The sequence below is a fragment of the Nyctereutes procyonoides genome, unplaced genomic scaffold, assembly GCF_905146905.1.
Source record: "Nyctereutes procyonoides isolate TBG_1078 unplaced genomic scaffold, NYPRO_anot_genome, whole genome shotgun sequence".
Lineage (NCBI taxonomy): Eukaryota > Metazoa > Chordata > Mammalia > Carnivora > Canidae > Nyctereutes > Nyctereutes procyonoides.
The window spans coordinates 108,275-129,810 of NW_026575049.1; the positions used below are offsets into that span (position 1 = coordinate 108,275).

Sequence of the window (21,536 nt, forward strand, 5' to 3'; positions counted from 1 at the left end):
GGATTGAGTCCCACGTCGGGCTCCCTGCGTGGTGCCTGCTTCTCCCTCTGCCTGTGTCTCTGCCTCTCTCTCTCTCTTTGTGTCTCATGAATAAATAAATAAAATCTTTTTTTAAAAAAGTGATAACCCCTCTTCACAAACCCAAGAAGGTGAGAAGTGCATCCTCCCCAACTCTTGGCTGTATCTCAGCCTTTGATTATGCCCTCCTGCTTCTCTGGACTTCCCCAGGGAAAAAAATCATGCCCCGTGTTCTAAGAGAGATCTGCACCACTCTATAAGAGGGAACTCTTACAGCGCAGTCCAGATGAAGACTAGAAGAATTGCTTTATCTAAATAAATAATTCTCTTGTATCATACAAGCAAGAGTCCTTATAGCCCTAGATCTTCAGGAGAAAGGATTTCTTGTAGACCTTTTCTCTCTCTCTACCCATGTTCAAACTTCAAATTTTAGCCAAATGCTAACAGAAACTTTCTTCTGTCCAGATTTTTTTTTACCAGATCCGAAGTGAAGAAGAATTATCTCTGATTTCATGAAGTAGACACTGTGTACACGTAGCCAATCTCCTCACAATTTACCTAAAAAGGAAGCACACCTCATCCTAGCAAGGATTAATTTTTCTTCCAAATCAATAAAAGCCAGTTTCATTTAGAAAAGCATACGTTGGGGAACCTGGATGGCTCAGTTGGGTAATCGTCTGACTCTTGATTTCCACCCGGGTTATGATCCCAGAGTCATGAGATCAAGTCCCACATCAGTCCAGGCTCAGCAGGAGTCTGCTTGGGATTCTTCCCCTCTCCCTCTACCCCTCCCTCCTGTTGATTCTCCCTCCTTCTCTCTAAATAAGTAAATTTTAAAAATTCTTTTTTTAAAAAAAGCATATATTGCCCTGATGTTAAGACCTTGACTCTATTCCTTGCAAAATGATAACTCTAACAGGACTGTGCTAAGGAACACGTGCCTTCTTCCCAAGCCTGCAGTATCTCTACTAGGTCACTCAGCCCTCCCAGGCCAGGTGCAAGCTCCAAGTTCTGATCCACGACTCTCTTCCCTGACAGAAGAAAATGGCAAGTGTCAATACTTTACACAGATCACAGTGTGCATTCTGACACATATCTGATGGTTTCCGTTATTTTTGCTGTGAAATACCAAAACATCACATTTGAACATAAGAAGGTGCACGTAGGAGTCATAGGTACAACAAGAAGAGCACCCTAGGGTGTTGGGAGGACACGGCTCCTCTGCCACTCCACCCCCTGCTCCCTGTGAGTCATCCTTATGACCATAGGAAACTGAAGATGAAAGTCTGCCAACTGTAGGATAAAGCAGGACATTTTAGCACAGCCATGCCTTCAAAAGGTAAATTATTGCTTTGGGTTAACAAGAATGTTGTTTACACTCAACATTTTGACCCTTACTCCAAGCCTGTGCCTCGCCTCATTCCTGACGTTGAGCACCCAGCCCCAGTCCCTGCCCCAACGCCAGGAATTGGCTCATCTGATCCTCTGGCCCTGACCATTGCTCACTGACCAGGCCCCTCATTGTTCCCCCATCAGTCCCATCCAGGCCCTCCTGCCACTCCTCCCTGCTTAATCCTAGCCAGACTCCGTTTGGTCCTATTTACCCAAGCCCAGTCTCAGGCCCCAGACAGCTGCTGTTTGACCCCACCTGTGAGGTACTCAGTCTCTGGACCTGACTATGTGGGCACAGCTGCTAGATCGAGTCCTTTGCCACCACCCCTCCCTGAGGTCAAGCTCTGGAATGTCCAGCCAACCAAGCCCTACTATAGCACTGCTATCTGGAGGAGTGAGAGGGACTAGGGGCCTGAGCTTACAGGCTTCAGATCCTTTTTCAGCTAATAAAGTGGTTTCCTAAGACAGTGCTTCCCAAACTTGGATACACATAGGAATGATCTGGGGACCTTGTTAAAATGCAGATTTAGATTCAGCAGGTATTGGTGGGGGTCGGGGCGACCAAAGCTGCAGGTCTGACAAATACTCAGGTGGTGAAGTCAGTATTGTTGGTCCAGGGACTACACTTTGAGTAGCAAGTTTCTAGAATACTTATTGACATTTTGCAAAATAAAATATTTCACAGTAACAAAAGCTCTGATGTCACTAAGTGAAGGGGGAAAAGTTCCCTTATAGTTTGCTCCAGCCCATAGAATTTGGAGTCTGTCCCATGCATATTTTGCACTAATCACATGCAATACTGCTTTGAATTTCACACAAAAGTTTCCTATATGGGGATGCCCAAGTGGCTCAGTCGGTTAAGCATCTGCCTTTGGCTCAGGCCATTATCTCAGGGTTTTGGGATTGAGCCCCACATTGGGCAACCTGCTCAGCTAGGGGCCTGCTTCTCCCTCCCTCTTAGGCTCGCCCTGTTTGTGCTCTCCCACTCTCTCAAATAAAAAAATATTTTTTATAAAAACAAACTGATCTTTAAAAAAAGATTCCTATATGTTGTGATGAGCGCCAAGTAATGTATGGAAGTGTTGAATCACAACATTGTACACCTGAATCTAATACTATACTGTATGGTAACTAACTGGAATTTAAATTAAAAAAAATTTTAAAGTCTCCTATGTATGTGATTTGTTTACTACTCAAACAACTGATTCCTTTACAGCATTCATTCATTCTGCAAACAATATTGATTATTACTGCGTGGGGGGGGTGATATAGGAACATATGAGCCATGGAGCCTGTGTTCAATAAGCCAATGGGCTTTTAAAGGAGACAGACACATAATTAGATATTTTTGGCACAATATGGTTTAAGTACAACAATAGTGTCTGTATATCATATGAGGGAAAAGAAACCTAGGAGAATATCAGCATTGGGGAGTCAGCAGGAAACCCATTCTGGGCAAAGGACAGCCTGAACTGAATCTAACAAAGAGAAAAAGAACCAAGTGAGGTGTAAGGGAACCGCCTGGCAGAGAGGCTCCAGTATAAAACACCCAGTAGCAGGGTGTCAAAGCACATTAGCAAAGAAGAAGGCCTTAGGGATGAGATGTGCATCTGGGACTGGTCACAGAGGGCCTTTCTACCTCAGTAAGCAGTTTGGACTTTATCCTACAGATGACAATGAGGAAACAATTCAGGTTTATGAATAAGGGCATGGCATTTGTGTTTTAGGTGAATCATGTTTGGTGACTGCGTGAACAATGGATTCGAAGGTGACAAAAGTAGGAAGCTGTTTACATTGTCCAGAAACCAGGTGATGTGGGCCTGAACTTACAGCACTGGCAGTTGAGATAAGAGAGAGGATACAGGGGATCCCTGAGTGGCTCAGCGGTTTAGCACCTGCCTTCAGCCCAGGTTGTGATCCTGGAGTCCCAGGGTCAAGTCCCATATCAGGCTCCCTGCATGGAGCCTGCTTCTCCCTCTGCCTATGTCTCTGCCTCTCTCTGTGTGTCTCTCATGAATAAACAAATAAACTATTTAAAAAGAGAGAGAGAGAGAGAGGATACAAATTCAAGGTATGTAGAGAAGGTATTTGGAAGTACACAGCAAGATGTAGTGATGCATTGAATGGGGATGAGGGTGAGAGAACAGGAGGGTGAAGAATGGCTCCCAGGTGCCCAACCCTGGGGAGTTATGATGTAGCCAACCAAATGAGAAAGGACAGGAAGAGTTGCTGGGTTGGAGTTCCAGACCAGAACCAAACTTTATGCTAATGGATCTCCAATATTGGTTATACATTACTCTTCAAAATTCCAGATTCACATATTTAACTGCTCACTGGACATATCACCTCCAAGTTAGCGTGCCAAAACCAAATTCACCATATTGTAAAAAAAAAAAAAGAAGAGTCTTTATCCTGGTGAGTTGCATCCAGTAACCAGAGTCAGAAGTCTCAAAGTAATCTGTTAAGAATTATAAATGTTTAAAAGGTGCTTGGGTGGTGGAGTCAGTTAAGTGTCTGACTGTTGGTTTTGGCTCAGGTCCCAATCTCAAGGTCATGAGATTGAACCTGACATGGGGCTATACACTCAGCATGGAGTCTGCTTGAGACTCTCTACATCTCGCCCACCCTCTAAAATAAATTAATAAATCTTCGGGGTGCTGGGTGGCTCAGTTGGTTAAGCATCTGACTTCAGTTCAGGTCCTGATCTCGCGGTCCTGGGATTGAGCCCTGAGCTCAATTTCACTCTTCAAGGAATATGCTTGTCCCTCTCCCCCGTCCCTCCCACAGGTCATGCTCTCTTTCTCTCTCTCAAATAAATAAATAAATCTTTTTAAAAAATAAATAAGTAGGGACACCTGTGTGGCTCAGTGGTTGAGCGTCTGCCTTCGGCTCAGGTCATGATCCTGGGATCCTGGGACAGTCTCGCATCGGGCTCCCCCACATGGAGCCTACTTCTCTCCCTGCCAATGTTTCTGCCTCTCTCTGTGTCTCTCATGAATAAACAAATAAAATATTTAAAATAATAATAATAATAATAATAATAATGTGTGGAGCCTCAGTTGAGAAGATCAAAAAGTTCTGGAGATGGACAGTGGCAATGACTGCACAATAATGGGAATGAAATTAATACCGCCGAACCATACACTTAAAATTGATTTTTTTTATGATAGTCACGCAGAGAGAGAGAGGCAGAGACATAGGCAGAGGGAGAAGCAGGCTCCATGCACCGGGAGCCCGACGTGGGATTCGATCCCGGGTCTCCAGGATCATGCCCTGGGCCAAAGGCAGGCGCTAAACCGCTGTGCCACACAGGGATCCCCTTAAAATTGATTTAAATGGTAACTTTTATGTTATGCATATTATACCAAAATCTTGTAAGTGAAAAATAAAAAGCTACTTCTTATTACCTCCTACATAATACTCCTTTCTGTCCCTATTGCTCCATTTCTTATTTTCCCTTCACCAGACCATTGCAAATCATCTTTTTTTATTTTTATTTATTTCTTTAATTCCAGGGTAATTAATATACAGTGTTATATTAGTTTCAGGTGTACAATATAGTGATTCAACAATTTGATACATTACTCTGTGCTTATCACGATAAGAAGATGCTTAATCCCCTTTATTTCACACCTCCTCCCACCCCCCTCCACACTCCCCACAACCATCAGTGTATTCTCTATATTTAAGAGTCTGTTTTTTTGTTTGCCTCTTTTTTTTCTTTGTTCATCTGTTTTCTTTCTTAGATTCCACATACGAGTGAAATCATATGGTATTCGTCTTTCTCTGACTGACTTATTTCACTTAATATTATACCCTCTAGATCCACCCATGTTATTGCGAGTGGCAAGATTCTATTCTTTTTATGGCTGTGTAATATTCCTGTGTATATATAAACTACATCTACTTTACCCGTTCATCTATGGGTGGACACTTGAATTGCTTCCTTACCTGGCTATTGTAAATAATGCTGCAATAAACATAGAGGCATATATACCTTTTGAATTAGAGTTTTTGTTTTCTTTGGGTAAATAGTTGAATTACTGGATCATATGGTAATTCTATTTTTAATTTTTTGAGGAGCCTCCATACTGTTTTCCACAGTGGTTGCACCAGTTTGCATTCCCACCAACAGTGCACGAGGGTTCCTTTTTCTCCACATCCTCACTAGCATTTGTCGTTTCTTGTGTTTTTGATTTTAGCCATTCTGACAGATGTGAGATAATATCTCATTGTGGTTTTGATTTGCATTTCCCTGATGATGAGTGACGTTGAGCATCTTTTCATGTGTGTTTTGGCCATCTGAATAACTTCTTTGGGAAAATGTCTTCTCATATCTTCTCCCTTTTTAATGAGATAATTTGGGGTTTCATTGAAGTATACAAGTTCTTTATATGTTTTGGATACATCATTTGCAAATATCTTCTTCCATTCAGTAGATTGTCCTTTTGTTTTGTTGACAGTTTCCTTTGCTGTGCAAAAGATTTATATTTTGGTGTAGTCCTGATAGTTTAAGTTTGCTTTCGTTTCCCTTGTCAAAGGAGATATATCTAGTAAAATATGTTTCTATGACTGATGTCAATGCAAATCATATCTCAACTGATCTCCCAGCCTCCAGGCTTTTTTCCTGTAAATCAGTCATCAGAGATGCTTCCAACAAGCCATCAGACTCCTCATTTCCTGTAGGATAAGATCCAAACTCCTTAGATTGGCATATAACATCTTCAGTGATACGGACATTTCTCAATGAAATGGACCCTTTCTCAGTGATATGGACCTTTTTATTCATCTATCCAAGAAATATGTGTTGAGTAATCTCTGAGACTGACACTGGAAATGGCCCTGAGTATATATGGCAATGAAGAGGAAAATATGCTTTCTGACATTGTGGAACCAATTCACCAGAGGAGACAGCAGGCTTTAAAATATTGACAAAATTGGGATCCCTGGGTGGCGCAGCAGTTTGGCGCCTGCCTTTGGCCCAGGGCGCGATCCTGGAGACCCGGGATCGAATCGCACGTCGGGCTCCCGGTGCATGGAGCCTGCTTCTCCCTCTGCCTGTGTCTCTGCCTCTCTCTCTGTGTGTGTGTGTGTGACTATCATAAATAAATAAAAATTAAAAAAAAACATTTAAAAAAATAAAATATTGACAAAATTAAAAAATATATATTGACAAAATTTTGTAATTATAAATTGTAACAAAACTATTTGTTGTTTACTAATCACATATGTTTTTGATAAGCTTGCTAGGTCCAAGAACGGGGGGTGGGGTTCACGTAGGACAAGCCAGGAGAGTCCTTGGCTTCACACAGGATGCAAATCAAATGGAAGCTGAGAGGAAGTGAGAGTAGTTTATTGGAGACATAGAAAGAGTATAGATACACAGAGTATCTGGGAGACTGAGACAGGAAAGGAGACTGAATATCATCCTTGCTTGGGGTCCTGGGTTCTTAATGAGGATCATGGTCCTAATGTGTCTTCTCAGGCATCCAAGAACAAGTGTTTAGGTCCTCCATGAGTCACTTATGCCCTGGAGTCAGGGATCTTGGTGAGTCAGTGGTCTTGGAAATTTTTCATGACAACCCCACCTGGTCACTCCTTAGAGTGACCCACTCTATTGTGCTGGAAGGGTCCAAAGAAATCATTAACCCTTTGACCTTTACAAAGAGGACATATACATTATCTGTTCTATAAGGCATGTGTAAGGCAGGGGTGTAGGTCCTAGCAAAAATAGAAGCAGGAAAAGGAGCAAAAAAAAAAGCAGCTTTTCATGGGGTCCCTTTATTTTTCTTAATAATAAATTTATTTTTTATTGGTGTTCAATTTGCCAACATACAGAACAACACCCAGTGCTCATCCCGTCAAGTGCCCCCCTCAGGGACGCCTGGGTGGCTCAGCGGTTGAGCATCTGCCTTTGGCTCAGGGTGTGACCCTGGAGTCCTGGGATCAAGTCCCACATCGGGCTCCCTGCATGGAGCCTGCTTCTCCCTCTGCCTGTGTCTCTGCCTCTCACTCTCTCTGTGTCTCTCATGAATAAATAAATAAAATCTTAAAAAAAGAAGAAGAAGAAGTGTTTTAAAAAAAAGTGCCCCCCTCAGTGCCCGTCACCCATTCACCCCCACCCTCTGCCCCCCTCCTCTTCCACCACCCCTAGTTCGTTTCCCAGAGTTAGGAGTTTTCATGTTCTGTCTCTCATGGGGTCCCTTTAGTTTCCCTATCTCATTTTCAGTGTCTACTACTTGCCAGGCACCATCGTAGGTGCTGGATATGTGATGATAAAGAAAAAAGACATAATCCTTGCTTTTAATGGAGCTTATTGACAGAAACTAATCAGATAATAACAGCAACAAATATTAATTACAAACTGAGCTAAGAGTTCTTGACCTAGATAGGGGAAGGGAAGGGATGTTTTCACTATAAGTCAATCAGAAAAGGACAAACATTATATGGTCTCATTCATTTGGGGAATATAAAAATTAGTGAAAGGGAATAAAGGGAAAGGAGAGAAAATGAGTGAAAGTATCAGTGAGGGTGACAAAACATGAGAGACTCCTAACTCTGGGAAATTAACAAGGGATAGTGGAAGGGGAAGTGGGCAGGGGGCTGGGGTGACTGGGTGATGGGCACTGAGGGGGGCACTTGGCAGAATGAGCACTGGGTGTTATGCTACATGTTGGCAAATTGAACTCCAATAAAAAAAATTTAAAGAAAATTTAACAAATTTTTTTAAAAGACCTGAAGTCAGTAAAAAGTTAGGAAGGAGGGCACTACTGCAGAGAGAGTGCTGTAGGCAAAGGAAATGACCAGCCCTGAAGCAAAAAGAAGTGAGAGTGTGAGGAAGTGAAGTATTGTATAGTTCAAGCTTGGAGAGTGTGGGAGAACGGGTGAGGTGGGCAAAAGCTAGATCTGCAGAGCCTTTGGGCCACCATTAGGATTTTGGATTTTATGCTAATGGTGATGGTAATTCTCAAAAGGATTTTAAGCAGGAGTAGCAGTGGGGAGAGCAGTTATGAGGCTATTGTAATGGGCCAGACAGACAAGGGTTATGGCCTGCTCTATCCCAATGGAGATGCTAGAAGTGCATGAAATGAAGATAAATCCGGAAGTAGAACTGGAGGGACTTGGTAACAGGTTGGGTGCAGGTAAAGGGAAAAAGAACCCCAAAGACGAGTCCTAGAAATTATATTAGATTTTTTTAAGTGTGATAATATTGTGGTTATATTTTTTGTTACATATCTTTTAAAGTTATATATTAAAATATTTACAGATGATGGCATGATGTCTGGGGTTTATTTCAAAATAATGCCCAGAGTGGAAGGTGGAAGTGGATGAGGATAAGGATGGAGCAGGGTTGATCATGGCTTGATAGTTGTGTTGTGGCTGGATGATGTATACATGGGGGTGCATGATTCTGTCAGCTTTTGTGTGAGTTCAAAATTTTCCATTATGCAAAGGTTAAAAGAGACAAAAAGAAGGAGGGGAAGAGGTGATAGGGAAAGATGGGGAAAGGAAGAGGGAGAAGAAGAAATAAAATAAGTCCTAGGTTATTGTTTATGCAATTGAAAAGCTAATGGTGCCATTTATCAAGATGGTGAGGAGAATGGGCAAAAGAAACTTGGGGAGTATCACAAGTCCCATTTTTGGACATTTAAGTGACACATCCAGGACACATGCTGGATGAATTTGTCAAATAGGCAATTGGATATGCAAATCTGAATGAAACTCAGAAGGAAAGTCTACATTAAAGAGATTAATATGTGAATAATTAAACCCGTGAACATGGATAAAATTACTTAATGAGATAATGGAGACAGAGGGAGAGCTAAGTCTCCACCTGAGGAAACAAAATCTAGTGGTTGAGTAGATAAGAAAGACCTAAGAAAGGAAAAGGAGTCTGAGAAGGAACAGCTAGGCATATAAAAACAAGAAGGCTGTGATGTTGGGATAGCTTAGATTAGACAGTATTCCAAGGAGGAAGTAATAACCAACCACTCCTGAGGCTGGCAATGGTCAAATAAGATAAGAACGGTTTTTATTATAGTGTTGGTTTGAAGGGGATGGAAGAATGAAGGGAAAGTGAGGAAATTAAGATAACATGAACAGATGACTCAAGAAGTGTGGCTTTGGGGCACTTGGGAGGCTCAGTCCGTTAAGCATGTAACTCTTTTTTTTTAAGATTTTATTCATTTATTCATGAGAAACACAAAGAGAGAGGCAGAGACATAGGCAGAGGGAGAAGTAGACTCCCTGCAGGGAGCCTGATGTGGGTCTCGATCCCAGGACCCCAGAATCATGCACTGAGCCAAAGGCAGATGCTCAACTGCTGAACTACCCAAGCCACTCAAACGTCCCAACATCTGGCCATTGATCTGAGTGCAGGTCTTGATCTCCGGGTCTTAGCTCAGGTTTGATCTCAGAGTAGTGAGTTCAACCCTCACATTGGGTTCCATGCTGAGCATTAAAAAAAAAAGGAGGAAAAGAAAAATGAAGTATGACTGTAAGAAGTAGATCTATGGAATGGGGTGGTAGCTAAAGAGAGACATGAAGTCAAGAGAGGGTTACTTTGTTATCAACCTGATACATATTAAAGATAATAGTATGTTGAAGATCCATAGAGATAAAGGATCTAAGAGGAAATAAAACTAAGATTAAAATTCATGGCAGCATTGTTTATAATACCCAAGAAGTGGTTAACAACCCAAACAAGCATCAACTGATGAATGCATAAACAAAATATCTCATATCTATACAATGGAATGCTGTTTGGACATAAAGATGAAGCTATTGATACATGCTACAACATAGGTGAACCTTGGAAACATTCTGCTAAATGAAAGACGCCAGTCACAAAAGGCTACATAGAGTAGGATTCCATTTATATGAAATGTCCAGAATAGGTAAACCCATAGAGACAAAAAGCAGATTGGTGGTGATGAGAAGTTGGGGGAAATAGGGAGTGACTGTTAATAGGCATAGAGTTTCTTTCTGGAGTGGTAAAATATTCTAAAATTGATTTTGGTGATGGCTGCACAACTCTGAATATACCAAAAACCACTGAATTTCATAATTTAAACTGGAGAATTCTAAGGTAGATGTATTGTGAACTCTATCTCAGTAAAGCTATAATGTTATGTGAGAAGTCAAGAAGGTGAGAAGAGGTATAATATAGACATAAATAGAGAGATTTGACCCTGGACAGGAGTAACAACATACCCTCCATTATAATAAAAGAAGAAAGATGGGAGAAGAGGAAGGTAATCTATAGGCCTTGTGATAGAAAATAAAGAAGCTTACACCTGATGACTTCTATCATAAAGTATGATGTAAATTCACCAATGGAAAGTAATGGTAGGAAAGAGGTTTTAAGAATACAAAGGATTTAAGGACACCTGGGTGGCTCCATGGTTGAGCGTCTGCCTTCAGCTCCTGGGATCAAGTCTCACATCAGGCTCCCTGCTGGGAGCCTGCTTCTCCCTCTGCTGTGTCTCTGCCTCTTTCTGTGTGTCTCTCAAGAATAAATAAATAAAATATTTTTTTAAAAAGAGGACAGAGGATTTGATATGAACCATTCATCTCAATACTTATTTAACACAATTAACTATTTTAATCTCAACCCCAAAGTCCACATCATTCTTAATGGGTCTCTTAGTCAAGGTCCAGTCAGGCAAACAGAAATCACTCTAATGCTTTCAAACAGAACTGGTTTAAAATATGTTAAACTGAAGGGGTCCCTGAGTGGCTCAGTTGGTTAAGACTCTTGATTTCGGCCCAGGTCATGGTCTCAGGGTCCTGAGATCAAGCCCTGCTTTGGGCTCTGTGGTCAGCAGGGAGTCTGCTTGACAATCTCTCCCCCTCTCCCTCTGCCCCTCCTCCTGCTCATGAGTGTGCGCTCTCTGAAATAAATAAATCCCTTTTTTAATGTTAAACCAGAACTTAATTTAAATATATATATTAAACCAAGGGGGGAAATTAGGAAGTTTGGAGGGGCAAAAGGAATAAGGGATAATACCCAGAGATCATAAGCTACGACCAGCCCTGGGGTCCACAAACCCTGCAGCTGTCCTGTCGACATTGTCACATGTTCTAGATCTGCCAGAGAGGGCAAAGCTGGAATTGCTAAAAAGGTGTAGCCTTTGGCTCAGGCTGATGGAATCTGGGATCACTCCTTCTCCACTGCTGCTGTGGCACCACTACTGCCAACAAGTGCCACACTGTGCAGCTGGAAACAGGATAATGCCCTCCTCCTCCCATGGTCTGATCTCCTTCCAGTGCTTACTATTGGCAGAACCCACAAAGAAGCCAGGAAGTGAGCCACGTAAATGCAGGCTCTTAACCCCAGCAATATAGAGCAAAGAATAAAAGGGTGTGTAAAAAGCTGAGAGAAAATTGATACAACCTGTGGAAAAGCATCTGAAGTATACCCATTAATAGCAGGAACAAGAGGGATCCCTGGGTGGCGCAGCGGTTTGGCACCTGCCTTTGGCCCAGGGCGTGATCCTGGAGACCCGGGATCAAATCCCACATTGGGCTCCCAATGCATGGAGCCTGCTTCTCCCTCTGCCTATGTATCTGCCTCTCTCTCTCTCTCTCTCTCTCTCTCTCTCTCTCTCTCTCTCTCTCTATCATAAACGAAAAGGATTTAGCACTTATACTACCATTTAACATTGTTCTAAGGGATTAGATAAAACAATTAAGCAAGAGACAGAAATAAAAGATATAAAAATTGAAAAGAAATAGGTAAGTTATTATTATTGGCACAGATCATTTAATGCTTAGAAAATCCAAAGAGGGGGATCCCTGGGTGGCGCAGCGGTTTGGCGCCTGCCTTTGGCCCAGGGCGCGATCCTGGAGACCCGGGATCAAATCCCACGTCAGGCTCCCGGTGCATGGAGCCTGCTTCTCCCTCTGCCTGTGTCTCTGCCTCTCTCTCTCTCTGTGACTATCATAAATAAAAAAAAAAACTTAGAAAATCCAAAGAGGGGTGCGTGGGAGGCTCAGTCAGTTAAGTGCCCAATTCTTGATTTCCACTCAGATCATGATCTCAGGGTCATGAGATCGAGTTCTGTGTGGGACTCCACGCTCATTGACAAGTCTACTCTCCTCTCTCCCTCTCTCTCTCTTGCCCTCTGCCCCCCCACAAATAAATAAATATTTTTTTTTAGGATTTTGCTTATTTATCTGACAGAGAGAGAGAGCACAAACAGGGGGAGCAGTAGGAGGAGATGGAGAAGCAGGCTCTCCACTGAGCAGGAAGCCTGATGAGGGGCTCAATTCCAGGTCTCAAGGATCACAACCTGAGCCCAAGGCAAATGCCTAACCTACTGAGCCACCTAGGTGTCCCAATAAATAAATAAATCTTTTTTAAAAAGAATCAAATAAAAAGAAAAGCTGTAAACAATAAGAGCATTTAATAAGATGACTAGATACAAAACTAACAAACAGAAATCAAAAGTGATGAGATATATATACAAATGGAAGCCAATTAGAAGATATAAATGAAGAGGCTTCCTTTTATATTAGTCCAAAAAAAGTAATATAGCTAGAAACAAGCTTAAGAAATGTTCGATATTTACATGAACACATCTTTGAAATACTACTGATGGGACAAAAGAAGATGTGAACAATTAGGAAAACATAACATACTTTTGGACAAAAAGCTATGTCACTTCTCTCTCTCTAAAATATATTTCACATAATCATAAATACCAAGAGTGAAAATCATACTCAATGGTGATAACTAAAAACTCTTTCTCTGAGATAAATAAGAGAAAGATGCCTGCTTTCGCCGTGTCTATTCAACACATTACCGGAAATTCTAGGCAAGAATAAGAAATAAAAGTCATTTGAATTGGAAAGGAAGAAGTAAAATTATCTTAAATGTAACTGCATTATTTATCTAACACAAAGATTTTTGCCTTGACTCCAAAGCCCACAACATTCTTAGTGGGTGCTGTGGAAAACAGTATGGCAGTTCCTCAAAAACTCTAACATAGAATTACCATATAATCTGATAACTCCACTTATGGAAATATAGCCAAAAATATTGAAAGCTGGGTCTCAAAGAGATATTTGTACACCCACATTTTGGCAGGAGGTAAGGGGTGGTAGTTTTTTTTTTTTAAGATTGATTTATCTACTTGAGAGAGAGAGAGAGAGTAAGCATGAGCAGGAGGGTCAGAGAAAATTTGAAGCAAACTTGGAGGAGGGACTCTGTCCCACGAGCCTGAGATCAGGATCTGATATTAGGACCTGAGCCGAAACCAAGAGTCTGACATTTAGCCACTGCACCACCCAGATGCCCCGTAGACCCGCGTTTATAACACTATTATTCACAGTAGCCAACCCAAGCACCTGTGATAGGTGAATGGATAAGCAAAATGTGGTATGGTATATATATATATATATTATATATATATAATATATAATATATGTATATAAATAATAATGTAATAATAATATATATTATTGCTGTTATGTATCTTTTATATATATTATATATTATATATATACAAAATATTAGCCTTAAAAAGGAAGAAATTATTCAATATGCTACAATACAACATAGATAACCTCGAGGACATTAAGTGAAATAAGTTAGTCACAAAAAGACAAATACTGTATGATTCCATTTATAGGAGGTACTTAGAGTGGTCAAAATCATAAAGACAGAAAGTATAATGGTGGTTTCCAGGGACTGGGGCCAGGGGAGAAGGGGGAGTCATTGTTTAACAGACATAGAGTTTCAGTTTTATAAGATAAAAGAGTTATGGAGAAGGATGATAACGATGGTTGCACAGCGGTGTGAATATTTTTAATACCACTGAATGGTACACTTAAAATGGCTAAGATGGTAAGTTTTATGTTATGTGTATCTTACAACAGTAAAACACAAAAAGGAAAAACTCTAGAAAATGTGAACTAACTTATGGTGAGAGGGCAGATCAATGCTAGGGAGGGAAGAGGGAAGGATGGATTGCAAAGAGACGTGAAGATACTGTCATGGTTGGTAGACAAGTCCACTATGTTGAGTACGGTGATGGTTTCACAGATATATTCATATGTCAAAACCCATTTAGTCATGCACTGTAACTATGCATGCCTTCTTCTTTTAAGATTTTATTTATTTATTCATAGAGAGAAAGAGAGGCGAGGAACACAGGCAGAGAAAGAAGAGCAGGCCCCATGCTGGGAGCCCAATGCGGGATTCGATCCCAGGTCTCCAAGATCACACCCCGCGCTGCAGGTGGCGCTAAACTGCTGCGCCACAGGGGCTGCCCTGTATGCCTTCTCATACATGATTATGCCTCAATAAAACTGTATGTAAATAGGGTATTAGGTTACAAGCCACTGAATAAGATAGGAAATCTGTGAGTCATTAAAAATAATAATGAATGAGTGAATTAAGAGCGATGATAGGTAGGTAGATAGATGATAGATGGATAGATAGCTGATAGATGATGACAAGGATGATGATGATGATAGATGATAGATAGATAGATGATAGATAGATAGACAGATAGATAATAGATGATAGAGAGAGGATAAAAGATGCATAACAGCAAATGTTACTAATAGAAGTGTAAATTGAAATAGCCACTTTGGAAGACTCTTGGGCAGTATCTACTAAACCCAATAAAGCAAGGTATTCAAGAGTGTTTACAATGTACTACCATTTGTGTAAAGAAAGGGGAATGTGGGGCCACCTGGTGGCTCAGCAGTCAAGCGTCTACCTTCAGCTCAGGTCGTGATCCTAGAGACCCGGGATCGAGTCCTACGTCAGGCGGCCTGCATGGAGCCTGCTTCTCCCTCTGCCTGTGTCTCTGCCTCTCTCTCTATGTCTTTCATGAATAAATAAATAAAATCTTTTTTAAAGGTGGGGAGGTGTATACACACATGTGTGTATGTATCTAAATGTGTGGTGGGTGTGTAATCTATTTCACAGATCAAGCATCTCCATCTCCAGAAAGATTCCAAGAAATGGCTATTGTGATGTTCAGTGCCTCCAGAGAGACTAAAGTGGAAGAGAGAATTTTCTCTGTAATCCCTTCGTACCCCTTAAATATTGTGCCATTTGAATGTACTACCTTTTCCAAAAATGACTCTAATGATTCTTTTAAAAGCAAAAGGAAACCTTCCCTAAGGAGTGACTACTCACTGACCTCACCTCCTACCACTTCTCCAGCTCACCCCATTCTCCACTAAACTGGGCTGCTATCTACGAAAAGCCCACAGCAAATATCATTCTCAATGGGGAAGCACTGGGAGCCTTTCCCCTAAGATCAGGAACCAGACAGGGATGTCCACTCTCACCACTGCTATTCCACATAGTATTGGAAGTCCTAGCCTCAGCAATCAGACAACAAAAAGACATTAAAGGCATTCAAATTGGCAAAGAAGAAGTCAAACTCTCCCTCTTCGCCGATGACATGACACTCTACATAGAAAACCCAAAAGCCTCCACCCCAAGGTTGCTAGAACTCATACAGCAATTTGGTAGCGTGGCAGGATACAAAATCAATGCCCAGAAATCAATGGCATTCCTATACACTAACAATGAGACTGAAGAAAGAGAAATCAAGGAGTCAATCCCATTTACAATTGCACCCAAAAGCATAAGATACCTAGGAATAAACCTAACCAAAGAGGTAAAGGATCTATACCCTAAAAACTATAGAACACTTCTGAAAGAAATTGAGGAAGACACAAAGAGATGGAAAAATATTCCATGCTCATGGATTGGCAGAATTAATATTGTGAAAATGTCAATGTTACCCAGGGCAATTTACACGTTCAATGCAATCCCTATCAAAATACCATGGACTTTCTTCAGAGACTTAGAACAAATTATTTTAAGATTTGTGTGGAATCAGAAAAGACCCCGAATAGCCAGGGGAATTTTAAAAAAGAAAACCATAGCTGGGGGCATCACAATGCCAGATTTCAGGTTGTACTACAAAGCTGTGGTCATCAAGACAGTGTGGTACTGGCACAAAAACAGACACATAGACCAATGGAACAGAATAGAGAGCCCAGAAATGGACCCTGAACTTTATGGTCAACTAATATTCGACAAAGGAGGAAAGACGATCCACTGGAAGAAAGACAGTCTCTTCAATAAATGATGCTGGGAAAATTGGACATCCACATGCAGAAGAATGAAACTAGACCACTCTCTTGCACCATACACAAAGATAAACTCAAAATGGATGAAAGATTTAAATGTGAGACAAGACTCCATCAAAATCCTAGAGGAGAACACAGGCAACACCCTTTTTGAACTTGGCCACAGTAACTTCTTGCAAGATACATCCACGAAAGCAAAAGAAACAAAAGCAAAAATGAACTATTGGGACTTCATCAAGATAAGAAGCTTTTGCACAGCAAAGGATACAGTCAACAAAACTCAAAGACAACCTACAGAATGGGAGAAGATATTTGCAAATAACATATCAGATAAAGGGCTAGTTTCCAAAATCTATAAAGAACTTCTTAAACTCAACACCAAAGAAACAAACAATCCAATCATGAAATGGGCAAAAGACATGAAGAGAAATCTCACAGAGGAAGACATAGACATGGCCAACATGCACATGAGAAAATGCTCTGCATCACTTGCCATCAGGGAAATACAAATCAAAACCACAATGAGATACCACCTCACACCAGTGAGAATGGGGAAAATTAACAAGGCAGGAAACCACAAATGTTGGAGAGGATGCGGAGAAAAGGGAACCCTCTTACACTGTTGGTGGGAATGTGAACTGGTGCAGCCACTCTGGAAAACTGTGTGGAGGTTCCTCAAAGAATTAAAAATAGACCTGCCCTACGACCCAGCAATTGCACTGTTAGGGATTTACCCCAAAGATTCAGATGCAATGAAATGCCGGGACACCTGCACCCCGATGTTTCTAGCAGCCATGTCCACAATAGCCAAACTGTGGAAGGAGCCTCGGTGCCCATCGAAAGATGAATGGATAAAGAAGATGTGGTTTATGTATACAATGGAATATTCCTCAGCCATTAGAAACGACAAATACCCACCATTTGCTTCAAGGTGGATGGAACTGGAGGGTATTATGCTGAGTGAAGTAAGTCAGTTGGAGAAGGACAAACATTATATGGTCTCATTCAGGGATCCCTGGGTGGTGCAGCGGTTTAGCGCCTGCCTTTGGCCCAGGGCGCGATCCTGGAGACCTGGGATCGAATCCCACGTCGGGCTCCCAGTGCATGGAGCCTGCTTCTCCCTCTGCCTGTGTCTCTGCCTCTCTCTCTCTCTCTCTCTCTCTCTCTCTCTGTGTGTGTGACTATCATAAATAAATAAAAATTAAAAAAAAATATGGTCTCATTCATTTGGGGAATATAAAAAATAATGAAAGGTAATAAAGGAGAAAGGAGGGATCCCTGGGTGGCGCAGCAGTTTGGCGCCTGCCTTTGGCCCGGGGCGCGATCCTGGAGACCAGGGATCGAATCCCACGTCGGGCTCCCTGCATGGAGCCTGCTTCTCCCTCTGCCTGTGTCTCTGCCTCTCTCTCTCTCTCTCTCTCTCTCTCTCTCTTTGACTATCATAAGTAAATAAAATTAAAAAAAGGAGAAAGGATAAAAAATAAGAGAGGGAGACAGAACAGGAAAGACTCCTAACTCTGGGAAGCGAACTAGGGGTGGTGGAAGGGGAGGAGGGCGGGGGGTGGGGGTGACTAGGTGTCGGGCACTGAGGGGGGCACTTGACAGGATGAGCACTGGGTGTTATTCTGTATGTTGACAAGTTAAACACCAATAAAAAATAAATGTATTTTTTATAAATAAATAAATAAATAAATAAATAATAAAAAATAAATGACATAAATAAAAAAACAAATTCCCTTGGCCACTACACAATTGGTGTGCAGCCTTCGGAACTGCCTATGGGGAGCTTCCCCCAAGGTTCTGAGGGAGGCTTCAGCCAAAAGAGAAGCCACTGTTTAATTATTTGAGGACTTTCTGCTAAGACGACTGTGAGCCCACAGTCTGGGCTCCGAGACTCCCCTGCCTCCGTGGCAGCCTGGTGCCAAAGCCTGGGGAGTACTGGGCCGGGCTGTGAGGACAGCCAGCACCGCCTGCTTCAGGTGCTCCCCCACTGTCCTTAGATCACACAAATGTGGAAGCAGGAGGAGACCTTAGAAACTATGGGAGGCCCATCCAACCTCTGCATCTCCCCATTTTACAGTTGAGAAACTGGAGACCAGGAAGGAAAAAAGATGCCCACAGAAGCACACAGCAAGTTATAATGGCAGAGCTAGATGTGGGAACTGGGCTACCTTGTTCTTCTCCACTCTGCCTCTTTCTCCCTTTGTTTCTTCTATTGCTGGGGCACTGCGGTCTTGAATGTGATAACAAACACCAGTCAGTTGAGAAAATGGCTTTCTTTTGACCTGCAACCTCCCTCCTGTTCTGGCCAATCAGGCCTTACCCTGAATACCCTGTGCTTGGCTCCTATCTGAGGCAAAGGCATGTTACAGTTTACAGAGCCCTGGGGATGTGCCAGGGGAACCCAACCAGATTTTCCAGCTTGCATAACCTGAACAGATCCTGGGGACAGAATGAGGGCAGCACATGCCCATGAGTCAGCTCCATCTGCCATTTGGCCCCCGTGAAGCTGTGATCTGAGACATGTCCCCCCTTCCGCCCTCCCCTCTCCCCTCTAAATCTTCAACTGCCACCTTCAACTGCCAGTGCCCCAGAACTCAGGACATCGGCACCACCTGTTCCTTTACCCCACATAAAACTACAGGGCTGTAGGACCTGTGCCCTCTGGCCGGATTCCATACCCTGGCAAAGACTCTCCCCACCCTGGCAAAGAGAAAATTGACAAGTAGAACACAGGGAACAAAGTCCCGTCACAGGGGTAAGAGACTACTGTCTGCAGCACCGGAGGGAGAAAAAAAACCAGCGCCTCGAGTCAGCGGGTCATGGATGCCCTGGTCTGCTTGCTGCAGCTGCTGCTGCTGCTCCTGACGCTGCCCCTGCACCTGATGGCTCTGCTGGGCTGCTGGCAGCCCCTGTGCAAAGCCTACTTCCCCTACCTAATGGCTGTGCTGACGGCCAAGGGCAACCGCAAGATGGAGCGTAAGAAACAGGAGCTCTTTGGCCAGATAAACAGGCTTACGGGAGCCTCCGGGAAGGTGGCCTTGCTGGAGCTGGGCTGTGGCACCGGGGCCAACTTCCAGTTTTACCCGGCGGGCTGCAGGATCACCTGCCTGGACCCAAACCCCCACTTCGAGAAGTTCTTGACAAAGAGCATGGCTGAGAACAGGCATCTCCAATATGAACAGTTTGTGGTGGCTTCCGGAGAGGACATGAGACAAGTGGCTGACAGCTCCATGGATGTGGTGGTCAGCACCCTGGTGCTGTGCTCTGTGCAGAGTCCGAGGAGGGTCCTGCAGGAGGTCAAGAGAGTGCTGAGGCCGGTGAGCAGGACGGAGCGGGAATGGGCAAGGGGCAGGCGACTGCAGAGCTGGCCACTCCAGGGTAGGGGATGCGGTGTCCTAGCACTTTCCACCCCCCTCTGCTGGTGAGGGGCGAATGCGAGCAGCGAGCAGCACCTCACTGGGGCAGACAGGGTGCCAGGGTGCCGTGGAAGCACACAGGAAAGCCACCTGATGCGGGGGGGGGGGGTGGAGGGGAGGGACACCTAAGGAGGTGATGTTTACATTGAGACCTGAGACATTAAGCAGAATGTGGAGGAGCAGGGAAAGTAAGAGCATTCTAGATGGAGATGTTCGAGGAAATAGAATCCATACGATTTTGAACTGGGTGTGAAAGTTTAGGATGGTTTCCAGGTTTCTGGCATGAGTGACTGGTGGAGGGCAAGTGGGAGGGTAGAGGGAAGTATCATTTGCTGAAATGAGAGAAACCTGCCTGGGACCTGGTTAGGTCTGAGATGCCACCGAGACAGGCCGGCAGAAACGCCATAGAGGCAGTTGGAGGCCCAGATCCAGAAGTCAGAAAAAGATGTTGCCTGCACATAGAGATTTGGATGTCACCGGCTTGTAGCCGGTAGATTCAGAGCACCAGGGTGCAGGAGATCTTCTAGAGAGGGTTCAGCAAGGAGAGAAGGGCTGAGTCCATCAGTAGTCAGGTGCAAGATTTCCCTGGGACGTTGGCCAAAGCATAAGGTTGGATGAACGCGTCTGAGTCTGAAGGTGGCACCTCCGTATACAGCAAGACCTCTGCTCCTGTCTCTCCGTGTCCGTCTGTCTGCCCTCTGGCCACCATCCCCACTGGCAGCTTCTGAGGGGGAGGATAAGAGCCAGGAGCCACAGGAAAAGTCCAGAGCACAATGATTTGCTCCATAAACCCGCAGACCAGCAACCCCTGCTTCCCTAAGAGGTTTGACCAGGCGCGACCAGGGGGCTGCAGGTGAGGTGAGAGGAAGGTCGCGAAATGGAGCTCAGAAGTGACACTAACTCTCTTTTCTCTGCCAGGGAGGACTGTTCCTTTTCTGGGAGCATGTGGCTGAGCCACGTGGAAGCTGGGCCTTCCTGTGGCAGCAAGTTGTAGAGCCCACCTGGAAACACATCGGGGATGGCTGCTGCCTCACCAGGGAGACTTGGAAGGATCTCGAGAGTGCCCAGTTCTCTCACCTCCAGATGGAACAACAACCCCCTCCCTTCAAGTGGTTGCCTGTTGGACCCCACATCATGGGGAAGGCTGTGAAATAACTCTTGCCCAAGTCCAGCCTCGGGCCGAGCAATCCCGCCTACCGGCGGAGTCTGTCTTCTACTGAGAGGGATCCGGGCAGAGAAGCCACGCTCCCCATCACCCTCTCTTCTCCCTTCTCCTATCCCTGCCACAGGTCTCACTTCAATCCTTCCTTCCAAGGTGGAAAAGCTCTATTTCCGATCTGGCTGCAGGAAGGAAAGTGACATCCTGTCCTATCCCTGACTGCGAATTCCTAGGCTGGGTCTCCCACTTTTTGCCCACCCACTGCTAGAGCAGTTCCCTGTCACTTTCCCTTGTTCCCCTAGTAAATCTCCCCCTCGTCTTTGCCTGAGACCACATCCATGTGCCTCCAGGAGCTCATCACAAAAGTCATGATATGTGCACCCCTGCTGGCCCCCAGCCCTCCCTCCCGCTACCACCTCTGCCCT

General features: G+C 43.6%; 1 protein-coding gene across 1 annotated transcript; it reads left to right on the plus strand.

The window, feature by feature from the left end:
• Positions 1-19,149: 19,149 nt before the first annotated feature.
• On the plus strand, positions 19,150-21,473 carry TMT1B (thiol methyltransferase 1B). Its single transcript, XM_055328607.1, has 2 exons — positions 19,150-19,853; positions 20,871-21,473. Exons 1-2 carry the CDS (start codon positions 19,356-19,358, stop codon positions 21,105-21,107), a joined length of 735 nt encoding a protein of 244 aa, XP_055184582.1. The 5' UTR covers positions 19,150-19,355; the 3' UTR covers positions 21,108-21,473.
• The last annotated feature ends 63 nt before the right edge of the window (positions 21,474-21,536 follow it).

Excerpts from the sequence above, each read along its gene's own strand:
- TMT1B (XM_055328607.1), top strand. The coding sequence starts at position 19,356 with ATGGATGCCCTGGTCTGCTTGCTGCAGCTGCTGCTGCTGCTCCTGACG. Across the intron at positions 19,854-20,870 it reads TCAAGAGAGTGCTGAGGCCG|GGAGGACTGTTCCTTTTCTG; the intron begins GTGAGCAGGACG and ends TTTCTCTGCCAG.